The sequence below is a fragment of the Acomys minous genome (genome assembly GCF_964271855.1).
Source record: "Acomys minous genome assembly, chromosome: 4".
Classification (NCBI taxonomy): domain Eukaryota; kingdom Metazoa; phylum Chordata; class Mammalia; order Rodentia; family Muridae; genus Acomys; species Acomys minous.
Genome location: NC_140486.1, coordinates 34,297,878 through 34,315,236, shown reverse-complemented (window position 1 = coordinate 34,315,236; position 17,359 = coordinate 34,297,878). Strand labels below are relative to the sequence as shown.

The 17,359-nt window shown below is 42.2% G+C and overlaps 1 protein-coding gene across 8 annotated transcripts in view; it reads left to right on the top strand.

Annotated features, from left to right (window-relative positions):
• The window catches only part of SNCAIP (synuclein alpha interacting protein), a 138,409-nt gene extending 122,405 nt beyond the window's left edge, over positions 1–16,004 (top strand). For 7 of the 8 annotated variants that reach the window (XM_084779406.1, XM_084779405.1, XM_084779408.1 and 4 more), the window contains 4 exons: positions 5,957–6,049; positions 6,577–7,636; positions 9,075–9,145; positions 15,360–16,004. In XM_084779406.1, coding sequence (XP_084635532.1) covers positions 5,957–6,049; positions 6,577–7,636; positions 9,075–9,145; positions 15,360–15,444 — 1,309 coding nt within the window. In that variant the 3' untranslated portion in view covers positions 15,445–16,004. The remainder of the gene's footprint in view (positions 1–5,956; positions 6,050–6,576; positions 7,637–9,074; positions 9,146–15,359) is intronic. The other variant, XM_084779410.1, reaches the window with a different exon arrangement.
• Positions 16,005–17,359: the final 1,355 nt, after the last annotated feature.

Here is a 17,359-nt window from a genome sequence, read left to right as displayed (position 1 = left end):
GCCTCACCTCCAGACTTCCAGCCTTAGTAAAGGGAATCATGCAGAGTATGAGAGAGGAAACGGCTAACAACGGCCTCCATTTCCGTTTTCTCAACAAGGAAAAAGTGCCTTTTGGAAACAGCAGATAAGTTTCTTAGCATTCAGCAGCAGCCAACTTATTGGGGGGGGGGGGGTAATGAAGCCGAGTTTTAATTAGATTTCAGAATATAAATGTGACTTATTTTACGTGAGTGCTCTGCCTGCATGTACACCTGAATGCCAGAAGAGGGCACCAGATTTCACTATAGATGGCTGTGAGCCACTATGTGGTTGCTGGGAATTGAAGTCAGGACCTCAGGAAGAGCAGACAGTGCTCTTAATCACTGAGCCATCTCTCCAGCCCCTAAATGTGACTTATTAAAGTCAGTTCTTCCCTTCATTGATTATTAAACTGGTACACATTGCCTATCAGGTGTCAGGGAAGCATTTTGGGAGGATGACCAGAAAATAAATACTTAAAGTAGATGGGAAGGATACAAGTACATCAGGTAGGATTCTAGAAAGAATTATGGCATTAGTCTGAGGAACCAACTTTAGCCCTTAGAAATCTCACAGCTCTAATAACAGCTGCTATACTGAAAAAGTTTTCTTGATCATTGGAATCAAAATTTAAAAAAAAATAGACAGACTAGAAGGAAAAAAAACTTTAAGCATTAAACTAAATTTTAGAAGAAAAATAGAATATCTTATTTTTAAGATATATGTGCATATACAAGTACATTTTAATAGTGATATTTATAGTATAATATAGTACTGTACAATAAAGTACAGTGGGTGATAAATATACTCTAGTTTTTTAAAAATTATTTTTATTTTATATACAGGAATATCTTGCTTGCATGTTTTATCTGTGCACTTTGTGTGTGCCTGTTGCCCACAGAAGCCAGAAGATGGTGTCCTCAGATCTCTTGGAACTAGAGTCGCAGACAATTATAAGTCACTGTGTGGATCCTAGAAATTAAGCCTGAAAAAGAGGCCAATGTTTTTAACCACTGGGCCATATCTCCAGCCCTCTACCAGACTTTAGTGAGGAAAAAAAATATTTATATTTGACTAACGTGGAGGGAAAGGGCCAGGATGGCTAAGAGACCTTAAGTGGTTGCAGATATGAGTCATGCACCACTCTGATGTGGCCTCTGTGCCTCCCCTGAGCTCAGGCAGCCCCTGTCTCTCTATATGCCCTCTCTGGCCTCAGAGATGCAAGCCTCTTATGCCTTCATGAGGCCAGCATCTAAAGTAATCTGACGAGTTTAAATTTTTCCTGGAAAATAAAAAATTTAAACATAAATTATAAAAGATTACCTTCAAGATTAAAGAAAACTTCTCCGTGAAAGGTGAACTGCGCAGGCCTCAAGATCTCATTGTATCACTATGGCTGGAGGAAAAGTGTGCTTTAGTTAATAACCTAATAATTCACTAAGTTAGTTTTCCACAGTCAACAGACTCTTACATGAGTCTTTATGGACTTACACAGCTTCCTGAAAATAAATTCTAAATAAGGAAATGATTACAATAAAAGCTGTGCACTTAAGAAAATGAATAGAGGGACTAGGACTTTAATGCAGTGGTAGATGCAGAGGCCCTGGGTTCAACCCTAAAGCCTTGGGGATGTAAAGAGATGTTATCCTATGCCTTTCCAAAACTGCTGCAGCAGCATCCACTCCCTCCAGCAATGAACTGATGCACCCACAAAGAACTTTAATATTACCCAAGAGAATGCTTTTCCTAAAATCTCACACCTAGAAATAATGGATATTTTTTTAATTTCAATTTTTATACCAAAGACTTTGAATTTTTTTTTCATGAGCTGCATAGCTACTTTTATTGGTGAACCTTGGAACTTCAAGGTCCTGACCACTCACTGTTATCCTGGAATAAGATATCCTTACAGACTGACAGACAACAGTCACTCAATTATCAGAAATCCAAAGGCTGTGGACAAATGTTGTTAGCCCAGTGACAAGGTAAACTATGTGCAGTGCTCTTGTGGACAGTGATCTTTAGTGGATTATGTACTTCAGGGAAGAGAGCAAACCCAGAAATGTGTGGAGATGTCCCATGAAACAGCTACAGAGCTCTGTGTCCTTTAGGCTATGGGACATTAGTAACAGATAGCGCATGGTGGGAAATAATTTACAAGATTGGAAAACACATGAGCATTGCCTGCTGTGAGCTCTGGGGACAGATAGCCTTGAGTCCTACTGCTGCTGCTGCTGCTGCTGCTGCTGCTGCTGCTGCTGCTGCTTCCTCCTCCCCCTCCTCCTCCTCCTCCTCCTCCCCCTCCTCCTCCTCCTTCTTGTTCTTCAAATACTGTTGCCAACTCATCATAGCCATTGTTACTGTCAAGAAATGGCAGACCTCAACCCTTCTGAAGTCACTCTTAGTAAGCCTGGGTATGTGGAACTGAATTTTGTCTCCACCAGGAAGTTACTAAGACCTACTATTTCAGTGTAGGAATAATATTTCCTTATTTGGAAATCAGATATTCACAGATAATATCAAGTCCAAGTGGGGCCGTGAGGTTGAGTCCTAATGCAGTGACTAGTATCCCTATAAACAACAGAGACAGCCATATACACAGAGGGTGTGTCATGGAACCATAAAGGCAGTGTTAGTGGAGGAAATATCTACAAACCATGAAACCAATGTGTTCCAGTAAAAGCTAGACCCTAGGAGACAGCAAAGGATAAACACCATCATATCTTTAGAAGAAACCAACATGGCCAACAACTTCATCTCAAACTCCCAAACTGTGAGGTGATAAATTGGTGTACTTTGGGACTAGAGAGATGGTTCCATGGTTAAAAGCACAAGCTGTTCTTGCAGAAGACCATTCCCAACACCTACATCATGTGGTTCAGAAGCACCTATAACTTTAGTGCTGAGGGATCTGACACCCTCTTTTGACCTCTGAGGGAGCAAGGCACACATGTTGTACACAGATATACATGCAAGTACTCACGTGTGGTTCTGTTTGTTTTTATAATTGTTTTTATTTTTCTGGTTATGAGTGTTTTGTCTGCACATATCTCAGTGCACCATGTGTGTGCCTGATGCTTGAAAAAAAAGGCCACTGGGTCCCCTGGAACTGGGATGATACATGGTTTTGGACCACCATGTGGGTGCTATGATTCAAACACAGGTCCTCTGCAAGGGTAGTTAGTGCTATTAACAGCTGAGCCATCACCCCAGCTCCTACTTTTGTCTCTTAAAATAACACACACACACACACACACACACACACACACACACACACACACACACCATGCTTCCCAACTAGCAAAGTAAAATTATTTAGCAGTTCTATTCTTATTGTAAGCCAACATCAGCAAATAGTAAACTTAACAAAGAGCCCCGCTCAGCACCTATTTTTGTAAGTAGTTTGGTTGACACACAGCCATACACATTCATCTGTGTGTTGTTCGAGGTCAAAGTCATGCCCCAAATATAGAGCTGAATAGTTGGTCTAAAAGCTTAATGACCCCCTAAGCCTAAAATGTGGGCTAGCATCCTGCTTTAGATGGCTTGGTGGTTTTGTTTTTAATGTTGTTGTTTATGATTTATTTATTTATTTTTGTTCTTAATTTATGTCTATGCGCATGGGCCTGAGTGTATATCTGCACCGTGTCGGGGGGGGGGGGGGGGGCGGTCACCACAGAGACCAGAAGAGGCATTGGATCCCCTGGCACTGGAATTACAAGTTATTCTGAGTGACCCAGAGTGAGTGCTGAAAATCGAACTCAGATCTTCTAAAAAAATAAAAAGTAAAATTAAAAAATAACAAATGCTCTTAGCCTCCAAGCCACCTGTCCATCTTCATGGCGAAGCTTGACTCAGTGAGTTTGGCAGAGCGGGTGAGATGAAATAAGGGCACAAGACTTGGCTTAGAGGGTGAATTGTTAGCAATGCTGCTGACCGCTTCTGAGAGAAACAAAGATGTGGAAGACGCAATTGGGCTCATACTGCACAGAAGTAGTTTTAGACAGACACAGTCATTGAGTGTCTGCACCAGTGCCCTGCACGTACGCCGGGCTTCCTCTGTTCCACACCCAAGATAAGGTAGCCATTGCACGAACACTTACAACTCCTCCATTTGGTGCTGTGCCCTGGCGCCTGAGAGCTGTTATCATTTTTTATGCTAACCATATTAGTTCCCTGACGCATATAACAAATTATCCTAAAGTTAGAGACTTGACCTAGGACAAGTTCCCCTTTCATTTTTATAGGTTAGGAGGTCAGTGGGAATCATGCCATGCTAAGGATTTCCTTCAGATTGCTACGGAATCACCTTCTTGCATTTGGAAGACCAGGTTCCTGCTGTCTTTCTGGCTGTTAGATGAGGTCACCCACAACTGCACCCTGTAGCCCATATTTGCCTTTCTTGGTGTGTGGCATCAGCAGCAGGGTCAGTCCTTCCCTCCTGACCTCTTCCCCACTGTGAAAAGCTTGTACGAGTGGACTAGCATCCTTGTGAAACAGTCATATTTTGACATCAGCTGTATTCAATGTCGCTTCCCTTTTGCCATGTAACATGGCATGTTTAGGCCTTCTGGGAATGTGGACATGGATCGACAACCTTGAGCAACTATACTAGTTCCTAACTACATTCAATAAATGCTGCTCATTCTGTCAGAATTAGAGTCAATTTGCTTTAATCTTAGCACTTGGAAGGCTGAGGCAGAAGGAGCTTTATAAGTTCAGGACCAGCACAGTCTCAATAGTGAGCCCCAGGCCACCCAAGACTACAGAGTGAGACCCAGTCTTAAAAAGTGGATATATAAATAAAAAAGTAAATTTGACTAACTTATACAAATTTCTATAATAATTTATATTATCTAAATGATTATTTTCTTCCTGTAGCTGCTACTTTTAGCCTATTTTCTTAACTTTAAAGCACATTCTGCTATACCAACTTATGTCCAGAGGAAATGAACTGTTACCATGCATCATTTTTCCTTTTATAAGAGAATACGAACCTATTTGTTACCCAAAGTACAAGCAGTTATTTTGTGTTGTGTTGAGTTCTATTTTTATGGTTACTAAACTGTTACACTTGCTTTTAAAATGTCAGAGTGTCTAACGCCTTTAATCCCAGCACTAAGGAGGCAGACATAGGCAGAACTCAAGGAGTTCAAGGCCAACCTGGTCTACATAGTGAGATCCAAGCCATCTAGGGCTACACAGAGAGGTCCTGTCTCAACAAGAAACATAGTTTATAAATCGTCAGTATAGTTTCTAAATACATCCTTCTAGATTTTAGTTCTGGTGATGGCGAAGGAGAGAAACTTTTCCTAAAATGATAGCTTACTTAGCAGCTCGCAGACATAATCTTGGCATTCTAAGGCAGTCAGGGAGGGCTATGAGGCTTGCTGAGCAGCCACTGTAGCTGAGCCAGGAGCTCCAAGTTCAATGAGAAACAGTTTCAAAAACTAGGGTGGAGAACAAGTGAGGAAGACATTCAACTCAGCTCCAGGTCTCCATGTGCACACTCACCCACGTATACACAAACACAAATTAGAACGTATCACATGTGGTATTTTATAATAGTGTTTTCATTTAAGACTAGTAAAGTATAATATACACACACAACTATCAGACAAGAGTTTTTGTATGTCCATAGGAATTCAAGTAATATCGCTTTAGTAGTTGCCATTATAGAAATGATTGAAATCCCTTCATTCTTACCGATGAGCTATTAGTTTCCTCATGGTCTGTCACTAATGTAAACAATAATTGTCCTTTTCAATGCTTCTGATTGCTTCCTTGTGAGTGTCTTGAACCCTAAGGATGGAGACTAAATCCGTTTTCAGGCCTTTGAATGGGTTGCCACTTACTGAACTTTCATGAGGGTTCTTCTCCCTCTAGTTTTGGCAATGGCCATGAATCATGCATTCTGTTCTTTGGATGTTTCCTACAGGCAGACAGTGGAGCGTGTCACACTGCAGAGCCAACTCCAGCAACTCCTAGAAGCCCAGAAATCAGAGGGAAAATCACTCCCCACTTCTCCCAGGTAAAACCAGGCATGTTGGTATTTGAGTTGCCTGGTATTTGAAATCTTTAAATATTCCTCTAGCTCTCCATTTATTGGTTCTCATTAAAATGGCAACAGAAGATATTTTGCTTCTACCAACATAACTTAAAAGATACCTCAATGAAAAGTCTGTGTGTAGGGTCACAGGGCCTGAGGTAGTCTCCATTTTTTTTTTTTTTTTTTTGTGCTACATGTATTATTACAAGTCAAATCAAATGAGAAGAAGGTTGATTATTTTGCTGGAAATAGAAGTAAGGAAGTCCATACAAATAGTGGGCACACAATAAAACAGAGCAATTCTGTAGCCATAAAGTTTGGGGAATGTTGTGCTCTGGCTACGGCGGACAGAATGGAGTCTTTGCTGATTGTCCTGAAAAAAAAAAGCATTAAGTAATTCTATTCTTGTTTTCCATAAGTCGCTAATCATATTAAAGGTCACACAAAGACTTATGAATGTGTTTAGTGCAGTGGGAAACCATCTCACATTTCTTTCATCTTCCTTTCAGTTCGCCCTCCTCACCAGCTTCTAGAAAGTCCCAGTGGAAAGTTCTAGATGCAGATGATGAGGCTACAGGCAAAAGCAAATTGGGAGCCCAGGAGGGGATACAAGTCCTTGGAAGCTTATCAGTCTCCAGCAGGGCTAGGACCAAAGGAAAGGATGAAGACTCTGATAAAATCCTACGTCAGTTATTGGGGAAAGAAATATCAGAGAATGTCTGCACCCAGGAAAAACTGTCGTTGGAATTCCAGGATGCTCAGGTCTCCTCCAGGAATTCAAAAAAGATTCCTCTAGAGAAAAGGGAGCTGAAGCTAGCCAGACTACGTCAGCTGATGCAGAGATCATTGAGCGAATCTGACACAGACTCAAACAACTCTGAAGACCCCAAAAACACTCCTGTGAAAAAAGCAGACAGGCCCAGGCCCCAGCCCATTGTGGAAAGTGTGGAGAATATGGACAGCACAGAAAGCTTACACCTGATGATAAAGAAACACTCTCTGGCATCGGGACGCAGGTTTCCTTTTGGTATGAAGGCCTCCAAGTCCCTGGATGGGCACAGCCCATCTCCCACCTCAGAGAGCAGTGAACCAGACTTGGACTCCCACTGTCCAGGCTTGGGGATGACTTCTCCAACCCAGCCTTCTACAGACCCCACTCAGTCAAGTCCTGACAGTTCCACTGCCCAAAAAGTTGCCACAAGCCCCAAGAGTGCCCTCAAGTCTCCATCATCCAAGCGTCGGACATCCCAAAACTCAAAACTCAGAGTGACCTTCGAGGAGCCTATCGTGCAAATGGAGCAAACTAGCCTGGAGCTAAATGGAGAGAAAGACAAAGAGAGGAGCAGGGCCCCCCAGAGGACTAGTGACTCGGGGGAGCAAATGAAAAGGCCATTTGGAACCTTCCGGTCCATCATGGAGACTCTGAGTGGTAATCAGAACAACAACAATAGCTACCAGCCAGCTAGCCAGCTGAAGACCTGCACGCTGCCCTTAGCGTCGCTTGGAAGGAAGACAGCAGATGCCAAGGCGAACCCTGTGAATCCCACTAGCAAAGGAAAGAATAAAGCAGTGAGTGCTGTTTGGAGACTATGCTTGTATTACTCTTAATTGATTGTGTAATTGGTAAAGCCCAGGCTATTGACTTGTGCCACCTTGAGGGGGCCACCCCAGGATTTAAAATTTCATATAATTTTTTTAATGAATAGAGACCCTTGCACTTGCTTTGGAGAATGCAGAGAGACACGTGTTAAAAAAAAAATCACAGATTAGGCTTGATCCCTGTTTCTTAAGCTTCGGGCATTAGCGGTTGTAAGCTAGGAGGCATTTTTTATTATTATTTAAGTAATTTATTCCAATTACTTCTCAATTGTTATCCCCTCACTTGAATCTTCCCATTCCCCCCTCCCTCCCTCTTTCACCCTATTCCTCTCCCCTAGGTCTGTGACAGAAGGGGGGACCTCCTCCCGCACCATGGTCACAGCCTATCAGGTCTCATCCTGGTAGCCTGCTTACCCTTCCTCTGAGTGCCACCAGGCCTCCCCACCAAGGGCTAGGAGGCATTATTACAAGATGAAACCGCCCATCCTCATAAAATCGGTCCTTTGCTGGCACTGATTCTCAGCCTTGGGAAGAATTTGTTCTCTTTGTAGACTGGGTACTCCCAAGCCCACATTAAAATCACATAAACAGAAACCCCGTTTCTTCTAAAGTACTCAATTCAAATGACCTTCAAAATGAATGCCCGCCCCCACCCCACCCCGGGGGACAGCCACATGACACATTACTACACAGATCTCTAAGTATTGACTAGACACTGGAGAGACCGAAAAGGCTCGCCAGTACACAGGAGAAGACAGAATGCAGTGTGAAGTCATTTATAACAGCATTTCTTGGAAACCCATCTTTAATTCACATCCCATGAATAAGAGATAGGAACGTCTTTTTAGGCAGTGGTTTCTGCATGATCAGTGCTTGTCGTGCCATCAAAAACAGTATAGCAGCCAAAATGTAAAACTCTGTGGAAGGAATGACCCAGATCCTTCACTATCCCATTTACTAAGCCATCCATCCAGCAGAGTGTCGGAAGCTTGGCATTTACTCTTTGTTGGGTTCTTAAATTCCGATTATAACAAGGTCTTAAGAACTTGCTGTATTTCTTGTTGTGATACCAAATCAAGTTTTAGTTAATAGCTCATCACTGATTTTTAAATAATCTACCATCTCCCCTATTAAAAACAACTATACCGTGTATTTGTTTTATCTAGAAAAAAGCATACTTCAGCTAAGACACCAAGACTTCTTGCATCAAAAAAAAAAAAAAACTGAAACACAATTCTTCCCAAATAACTTATAGAGTATATTGATGAGCAATAACACTAAAGTCATCTCGAGAGTTTCCCACGCACCTTGCTTCTAACATCTCCTGCATGCCTTGAATTAACCGGGACCTGCGCATGTGATGAGCTTGCTGCATGTTTTCAGACAATTCTTAATTGCACTTCTCTAGGTGATGTACAGCAGCTGTATCCACCTTCCCTCTAACGCGCTGGCTGAAGAACACCCACATGACTCTGCACGGTATGTGGCATGGGGTGCACTGTGCGGCACTGCCATGCCTTTGCTTGGAGTTGCATGAGCTCTGAAATGCTGTGCCTGCGACACTTTTAAGCAGGATATAACACCAATGGAGAAGAATCTTGTAGCCTTTCCCCACAAGAGATATGGGTTCAGGTGGTAGCCAGGTCCTAGGAACATAACCGATACCCATTGGAGGGGCTTTATCTTAGCATCAGTCGGGAGAGCCTGTTCACAAACTCATCGTTCCACGGTTAACTTTGGCCTTTAGTTTACATTTTAAGGGAGCGTAGTATGAAGTGAGTATAGAAATTAGGTTCAGTCATGGGTAGAAGGAGTCAGCTGCCTGTGAGAAATCAGAACTTCCAGCATAAGCTGGGGCCTTGCTTCAGCACTATTTATAAACTGAAGGTACCCTTCATCGCCCTCCTCCTGGTGTTAGGAGAAAAGTGCCTCTGCTGTGAGAAGCTCTCCCACTTAGCACTGTGAACCATTTCCCAGTCCAGAAGCCATTCTAATAAAGATCCACCAATAAAAGAAGGGTCTTTCTCAAACAAAGTGTTCACAAGTCCAAATGTATGGTCTATGTACATACAAGAAAGAGGAGTCTGTCGCCAGTGACTGGGACTTCTCCTTGGACAAAATCCTTCTGAGGTGCAGTATGTGTTTTCCTGATCTCGCAGGAAATAGAAGAGTGACAGGAATGCAGCCAATCGTTTAAAATTCATGACACGGTATTTAGCATCTCTCCAGAATCCTCCAAAGAATGCGTGTACCATACACACAGATCTTTAGTTCAAAACACTAAGTTTCCAGAAAAACTTTCTCCTTTTTGCCTTCTCTAGATCATATTTAGTCTGCTTATGTCTGTATCTGGTCTGGATGGAAAACAAATCTTAGACATGTTAGGGGTGCTTTCAGTGCATTGAAGGAGGAACTTTTAGACTCTTCATAGTCACTAGTGACCAGCTGACGGCAGGTAGTCCAAAAGCAGTCAAGTCATCTTCCAGCTATCCGCGACAAAGGCTCCCGCTCAGGGCTGTGCAGTGCCAATGTTAGAGATGGGAAAGTGACTCAGAAAGAAACTCTTTGTCCTTCCGAAACCTGGTACTGTCCCGCTTCTGCTCCTCTCAGCCTAGTTTCCTCTTCTTGTACCCTTTCCTGTGCCTGTCTTGAGTTGGATGTGTCTTCTTGGTGCCTGGAAAATGCTGCTTTTGTGCCTGAGACAAGGAAGCACAAAGACTTGGCAAACTCCCTGGGAACAGAAAGGAAAATGCCTCTCGTTCCTTCCAGACTCCTACAGCAACTGGGAACACGATAATTAATGTCACAACAGATCCTTCCTGCCAGAAATGTTTCACCCTGTCTTTTTAAAAGAAAGGGAATAAAGCTGAGCGTTGCAGTTGAATAGGATTACAAAGATTCAGAGCACAGAATGAGGTTAGAGGGCCACTCAGATGTCTGGGACGAGTGTAGCGCTTTTCTGCCGCACTTACGGGCTCAGTTGTTAAACAGGCAGATTCACAGGCCTTGGGTAGTGAGAATTCAGTGTAGTTTGAATTCAGTGCTAAATACTTAGAAAGTTCACAGAATGAATGTATAGTCACAATACTAAATAAGCATCCAGACCTCTCCTCGTTGCCCTATATCCTGATATATACTTTTCTATGGTTTTAGTTGGGCATGGGTTTACACTAAAAACAGAATCTAGTTTATTTATTGTTTCTTTTTCACATTGGGGAGAATCAATTCTGATTTTCTCTGCATCACGTGCACACAGATGACACAAGCATCATCCACTGCACAGTGGAATCAAGGGCAGCCTTCTACCTGAAATGAAGAAATAGAGGTTCCTCGGAGGAATTAAGGCTAGGCTGAAATGCTTAAATGGACAATACAGAATTAACGCTGACACCTGCAGCATTTACCCGTGGGGCCTGAGTGCAAGAGTTTGTCTATCACTGGTTGACTTCAGATTTTTGGCCAGAGAACTTGCTAGAACATCAAGTGGCTTCTTGAAACAGTGGAGGGCTGCCTAGACTCTAAGTGGACATGTTGACAGCTCCCTGCTACTCCCCTTGTCAGCAGGTTGTGAGACAGAGGTATCAGCTCCAGGACTCCAAAATCACAATCGAGTTTCTAAAAAAAAAAATTTTTTTTTCTCAGTAAAGGAAAAGTAGGAACATTAAGTGCAGCATCTTAAAGAACGTCATTCTGTTCCACAGGAGGGCTCTGATGGCTACTTCGTTTTCTAAATTCATCACCAGGTGATAACAAAGGGTCTTGGCTTCCTTTTCAGTGGCCTTTACAGTTAGACTCCACCGTATCTCCATGAACCCCCCTTCTCAGCATTTCAACTCCAGAAGGCGACCTGATTTATAGGGAAAAGACTGATCTTTACTTTTTTCTTACAAAGGATAGATTGACTGAGTTTTTACAGCTCCCGGAGAACGCTTGCATCCACTTGCCGGTTTGGGACTGCCTGGGGTAGCTTGTTCGAAAATATGGCTACCTCGGGTAGCACCCTCTCTACCATGGGACACTCTTTTCTGGAGGTTTAGCACCCCAATCCTAGCACCAGCATTAGAGAACTCCTTAAGAAGACACAAAGCAAATCAAAACCTAGACTGCTGTTTATCACCCATGAACTGGCTACATTAAGAATTATATAGCCAGAGCCAAGAGCTGATGTCAGATAGTTTGCGTAGATCTCAAGGTGCCCAACCCTACTTCAAAGAGAATGATCTTTAATGGCCCAGGGCTGGAACTGACGTCACGATGCCACTGGTTTGCTGCTGCTCATAGAGAGGAAAGCATATCAGGACATGTGCTTTAGCATGCTAGACCCAATTTAATGATAGTCAGAAATCCTAAAGCAAACAACTCATTTACCCATCTTCACTCCATTTTCCCCACTCCCAAAGGCACATTGTGAAGTAAACCCAGAGAAAATCTCTTACAGTGTCATATCCATGCCGTAACTCTGCCATTACTAAGGACATCTTTGGATATTATAAGAACAGAACCTACCCATCACCTCTCTAAAGGCTGGATTTTAGAAATATATAAGTTGATTGAAATCAGCACAGATAAAAACCTTGTCTGAGCCAAATCCCTAGCTTGCCACACCTTAGGTTTCAACATCTTTATCAATAAGGCAAACATTTGGGGGAACTGGGGAAATAGCCCACTCAGGAAAGGACTTGGACTCACACAAGTGTACTTACATGAACACACACCCATATGTGTACTCACACACACACACACACACACACACACACACACACTGTTCCTGAACTCAGGCAGGTCATAGTGAGGAGACAGCAATGGTCAGAGGGGGACAGCAATGGATTCTACTATTCATGACCTTCCCCACCTTGAGAGCACCCGCATACTCCTGGTGTCTAGCATGGCGCCCGGCATATGGAAGAGGCTTCATAAGTATTTGGAAAGAAAAAGAGCCTAACAGAGGAAAAGGAGGAAGAAAAAGGAAAAGAAAGCCTTGCCTCTGTTATCCTATGGGTGGCGGGATGGGGGGCTGTTATTGGGCTGTGTCCATATATTAAGAGTCCTACATTCTCCTTCTACAATTAGTTTCAGTTTGAGCATTAAAGTGCACATTCAATTTTGAACCAGAATTCCACCATTTGGTAGAGTAACCATATAGACAGGCTACAAGGAAACGTGTAAGAAAGAGAGCACTCTTAGCAAGCTCTTCCTTTGGGTCACAGGGACAGTGTGTGGCAGGCTGCTGGCCACGGCACACACAAGTTGCTGTGGGATTGCCACGTGCTGTGGAAATACAGAGTGTGTGCCTAGATGATTCAGCACACAGGATTACTTGAAAACCAGTTATTTAAATATAAGGTTTTCCTCCTTTTTAATTTTGGTCACTCAGAATGTGATTTCATATCCAAGAGTGAAATCGAGGCACAACAATTATCTGAGTAGTTTGTCCCGGAATTACCCACTTTTGTTCTTTTGAATGCTGGCAACTGAAGATTGAGTAATTGAAGGATTCAGGGAAGACTGAATTATTATCATATTAAATGTCTCAAATTAACAGATTACTTGGTGACGACTTGGCTTTATATAATCCAACTAGGTTTCGCCTGCAGAAAAAGGGCTCTTTTGAGGGTGATAAACACAACATCCCCTCTACCAGAGTAAAAATGCCCTGTCAAAAAGTGTGCACTATAGCATTTCTAGCCTAGAATGAAGCTTTGTAACTTATTTATTCTAATTGAATTTTTGATGAGATTATATGAATATATATGAGTAATAATAACATACCAAAAGCTGGCCGTTCAAACAGTCAGGCATGTATGGAGCAAGGGCTGAGGGGACTCCCAGCCCTTACTACTGAGCTGTTTGAGGAGGAGGAACCACTGCCTTCCCATGGGCACCTATGAGCAGTTGGTTACAACAGGCGTCAGTGGATTTCCCCGGTCTAATGCTTACACCAGTGGTCCTAGCTAAACTAAACGGGCCACAAAGCAAAACCAAAGGTCATGAATCACAGAGAGGAACTGGTGGAGATGAGAAGGAGCAGGAAGAGAAAAGAGAAGAAGAGAAGAGAGAATGGATGGAGAGAGTGATCAGAATATATTATATACATGTATCAAGTTGTCAAAGAACAAAATTAATTAAAAAAAAAAAAAAAGATCTGGCCATCTCCCACACCACCCCCTCCATTCACTATTCATAGGCTTCTGCATCTACCATACCCTTTTCGCTCATATTTTCTTTGGTGTTTTATATTTCTAAGCACCGTGTTTATAGAAATTGTCAGTTTCAGATATTATCCCTATCAACTACTGGCATACCACCATAGATGATAAAAAATATGAGTGTACTTAAAATAGCCCAGCAGATAGTCCAGACACTTTACATATCTTTGCCCTTTTAATCTTCGCAATGATATATATGGCAGATACTATTATTATCCACATTTTGCATACTGGAAAAAGACGGAGATGATTACGCATCTTGCCCAAGATTATACAGTAATGATGGTTATAAATTGTGGAGCCAGCACTTGAATTTGATCAGTCTGGCTTAAGAGTGCATATTAACAGTAAGTCCTATTTTGGTCTCCCCCTCCCTCCCCCGCTCCTCTTTCTGCCTTTTTCCCCCCTCTGAGTGTTGGATGGTGAATCCAGGGCTTTATGCATTCTAGCCAAATACTGTACCACTGAACTACATCCCCAGACTGTTTCTTCTTCTAAAGCCACAAGGACTCAATCAGGTGGGGCTCCCAAGATTTCCACCTCTAAGTTCCATACTTTACGAACATGAGCCTTGGGGGCCACACTGCAACCGTGTCCAAGCCATAGCAGTAAACCAGTGTGGTTTTGAGGTCATAAAGCCACACTTGGACTTGTCCTGTATCCAAGTGTTAGAACTGTTACCAGAAAAGCATTTAATTGTATCTTGTGTAGTAACAGTAAGAACTTAGTAGTGTACAGGCTTGCCCACTAACAAAGGCTAGCTCCTCTCTGGAAGCTTCTAAATGTTATGCATCTAATAGCTCATGAAAATGAATGTATCTTATCCAGAGGAAAATATGCATATGAAAGAACATCTGTTCCTTTGTCTTCTTCTTCCACAGACCTAGAAGAGAGTAAGTGTTGAGGGGAAACAGCACTAAGCACTAATGTTACTGAGTTTTCCATTTCCTGTACCTTTACCTATTTTCAGCCTTTCAACATGCCACTCAATAATCATGCCTTGAAGCATTCTTTTTCAAACTCAAAATACTCTAGTTTTATGTAGAATTCAAAGTGTCACTAGTGAGTCCTTGTAAGGAAACTATATATAAAAACTTAAAAATAAAAAAATAAAAAAATTTAAATTAAAAAATGAAGAAACTCTTGCTTCCATTTAATGAGCAACACTATACATCCTAGCTTGCTTGACTCTGATAAAATCCCCTTGGCTATAGAGTGCCTGAATTCCAATCAGTGTGGCTGACAAATTACTTCTGGAGCCAAATTCAAATGTGTTCAGTAAGTGTGCATTTTTACATGATGACTGAGTTCATTGCTCTGAAACTGGTTTATATGAAAAGCGAATAATTTGCCTCCTGGATTGAAGTGCTCCTCAGTATACTTTGGAGATAGATAATTCCCATTTTGGATTATCTGTTTAGCAGCAGCATCTTGTAACTGGACCATAGTTTTATCTAATTTTGGCCTGTGGTTTCTCTTCTGTTTAGGCATAATAATATCAATCATGACATGAAGAAAAGCTACAGCATAAAGCACATTGCTGAGCCAGAGTCAAAGGAACTCTTCTTATAAATCGCTCTTCTTATGAGTCTCATGCGCACCCTCCAGACACCATTGGGAGTTACTGGACACCCCATTATGGCGATCAGACCACAAGAACCTCACCAGCGGAACAGGATATCTGGATGCCTTAAATTTATAATATGAGACTTGTTATAAGATACATTTTGGACCATATCTGTATATAGAACTTGTTTGTTTTTTAAGATGCTATTTGAAAACATGACTGGGCAATGTATGCATTGAAACATTTGACACTTGGTTGACTCAACCTTCTCAAAGCACACCCACCAGCCCCCCACACCGTCCGTCCGTCAGTGTTGTGTCTATTGCATGAGGATTCGCTAGTGTTGTTTGGTATTCACTTTGCCATAACAAGGGCAGCTTTGCCTCAGCTCAGTGAGGCTCAGTGGTATTATTTTCTGTCGAGAATGTTTTTCTGTCATTTCTACTTTTTTTTTTAATAAAGAAAATTAAGCATTGTTAAGAGCCCCCTCTGAGCACGGGGCATCTACTTTCTAATAAATCTGTGATGGTCTGGTTTCTAAAAGGCTTTGAAAGTATTTTGATTGCTGATACTTGATATCAAGAACGTACAGGCCTGTTTCACTAGTTTCCTGTGTGGAGGGGTCAAATAAAACCTTCTATACTTCATTAAAAACAGGGAGATCAGAGGAGCATGCAGAGCCAGCCGGCCTTCTGCCTTCTCAAACCTCGGCATTGGCATGGGAAAACACTAATGACAACTGAATGTTTAGTCCTTTCTTGGGTCACTTTTTTCTGCCTCCAACACGTCATGAGGCTTGTCTAATCCCTGTGTGAGACAATGTGGAGCCTAAGTTCTTAATAGTCTCATTGTCAACACAGCTCTTTCAAGCGCTATAAGAAACGACTTACAGGAAGGTTCATCTTATGGAAAAAATACATTTCTAATGAAACTGCAAGAGTTTTATTCTTCAAACTGTTGGCATAACCTAGGAGAAGCTGTCAGGTTGATGCTTAGGAACAGAATGGCTTCTTAGCACAGGAGTGAGCACGGATTTTACTATTGTTACTCTGAAAAAATGTCCCTGCCATCTAAGTTGGACCCACCGTGTGCCCCAGTGCACGGAGCATGCCAAATGTCTGGATCTGAAAGTTAGCTTGTAAATGTGGGTCAACTTGATTTAATGAGGTACAATGAGCCGTAGGAGGAGTTGATATTTGAGGTCTTTTATGTTCTGGCCACTATGAGGCAATGTCACTGCTCTCATTTTATAGATTAGAAATGCAACTTTGGGGACACTTAAGTTCTGTGCATAAAGTTTATACCACTGCTTGATAAGCAGAAGGAGGCACTGGTGAAAGCTGTCGTGATCCTTACCGCTATCCTTGAATCTTTAAAGTCTGTGCTCCTGGAGCAAAGCTCCATGGACAGCTCTTTGGTCTTGGACAAGCAACATTGCCTTGTTGAGAAATCAGGAAAGTTGATACGAATGACCTATACACACAGTTCAAAAGGTTCGTTCCCATGTATAATGCAACACATCTATAAGTTTCAGTGAGTTCAGTGTGTCCTCACTTGAGTCCTGCAAATGGCTGATATGTATATCCAAGTGTTATTTCTCACGGTGCCTTGTCCTGGAATGAGATACCCTGTGGTTTGGGAACTTCACCATGTCTGCTCTATTAGCCTGCTTCCTCACATCTCACTGTTGTGTACTTTTGCTTGAAATTCTAACAGAGAACACAAGGCAAGGGTGTATGAAATACACTTTCCAGTTTCCTGCCTGCTGCAGAGGAGTACTCAGGAGCCACATAAGGCAATAACATGTGGTTCTTGGCCTCAAATGTGTCTCGCAAGGACGGGAGATCCAGAAAGTGTCCCATCTGTCCCCCAGAGGTTCCAGTTTTCTTTTAAAACTTTTTAAATGTAGAAGGTGAAGAG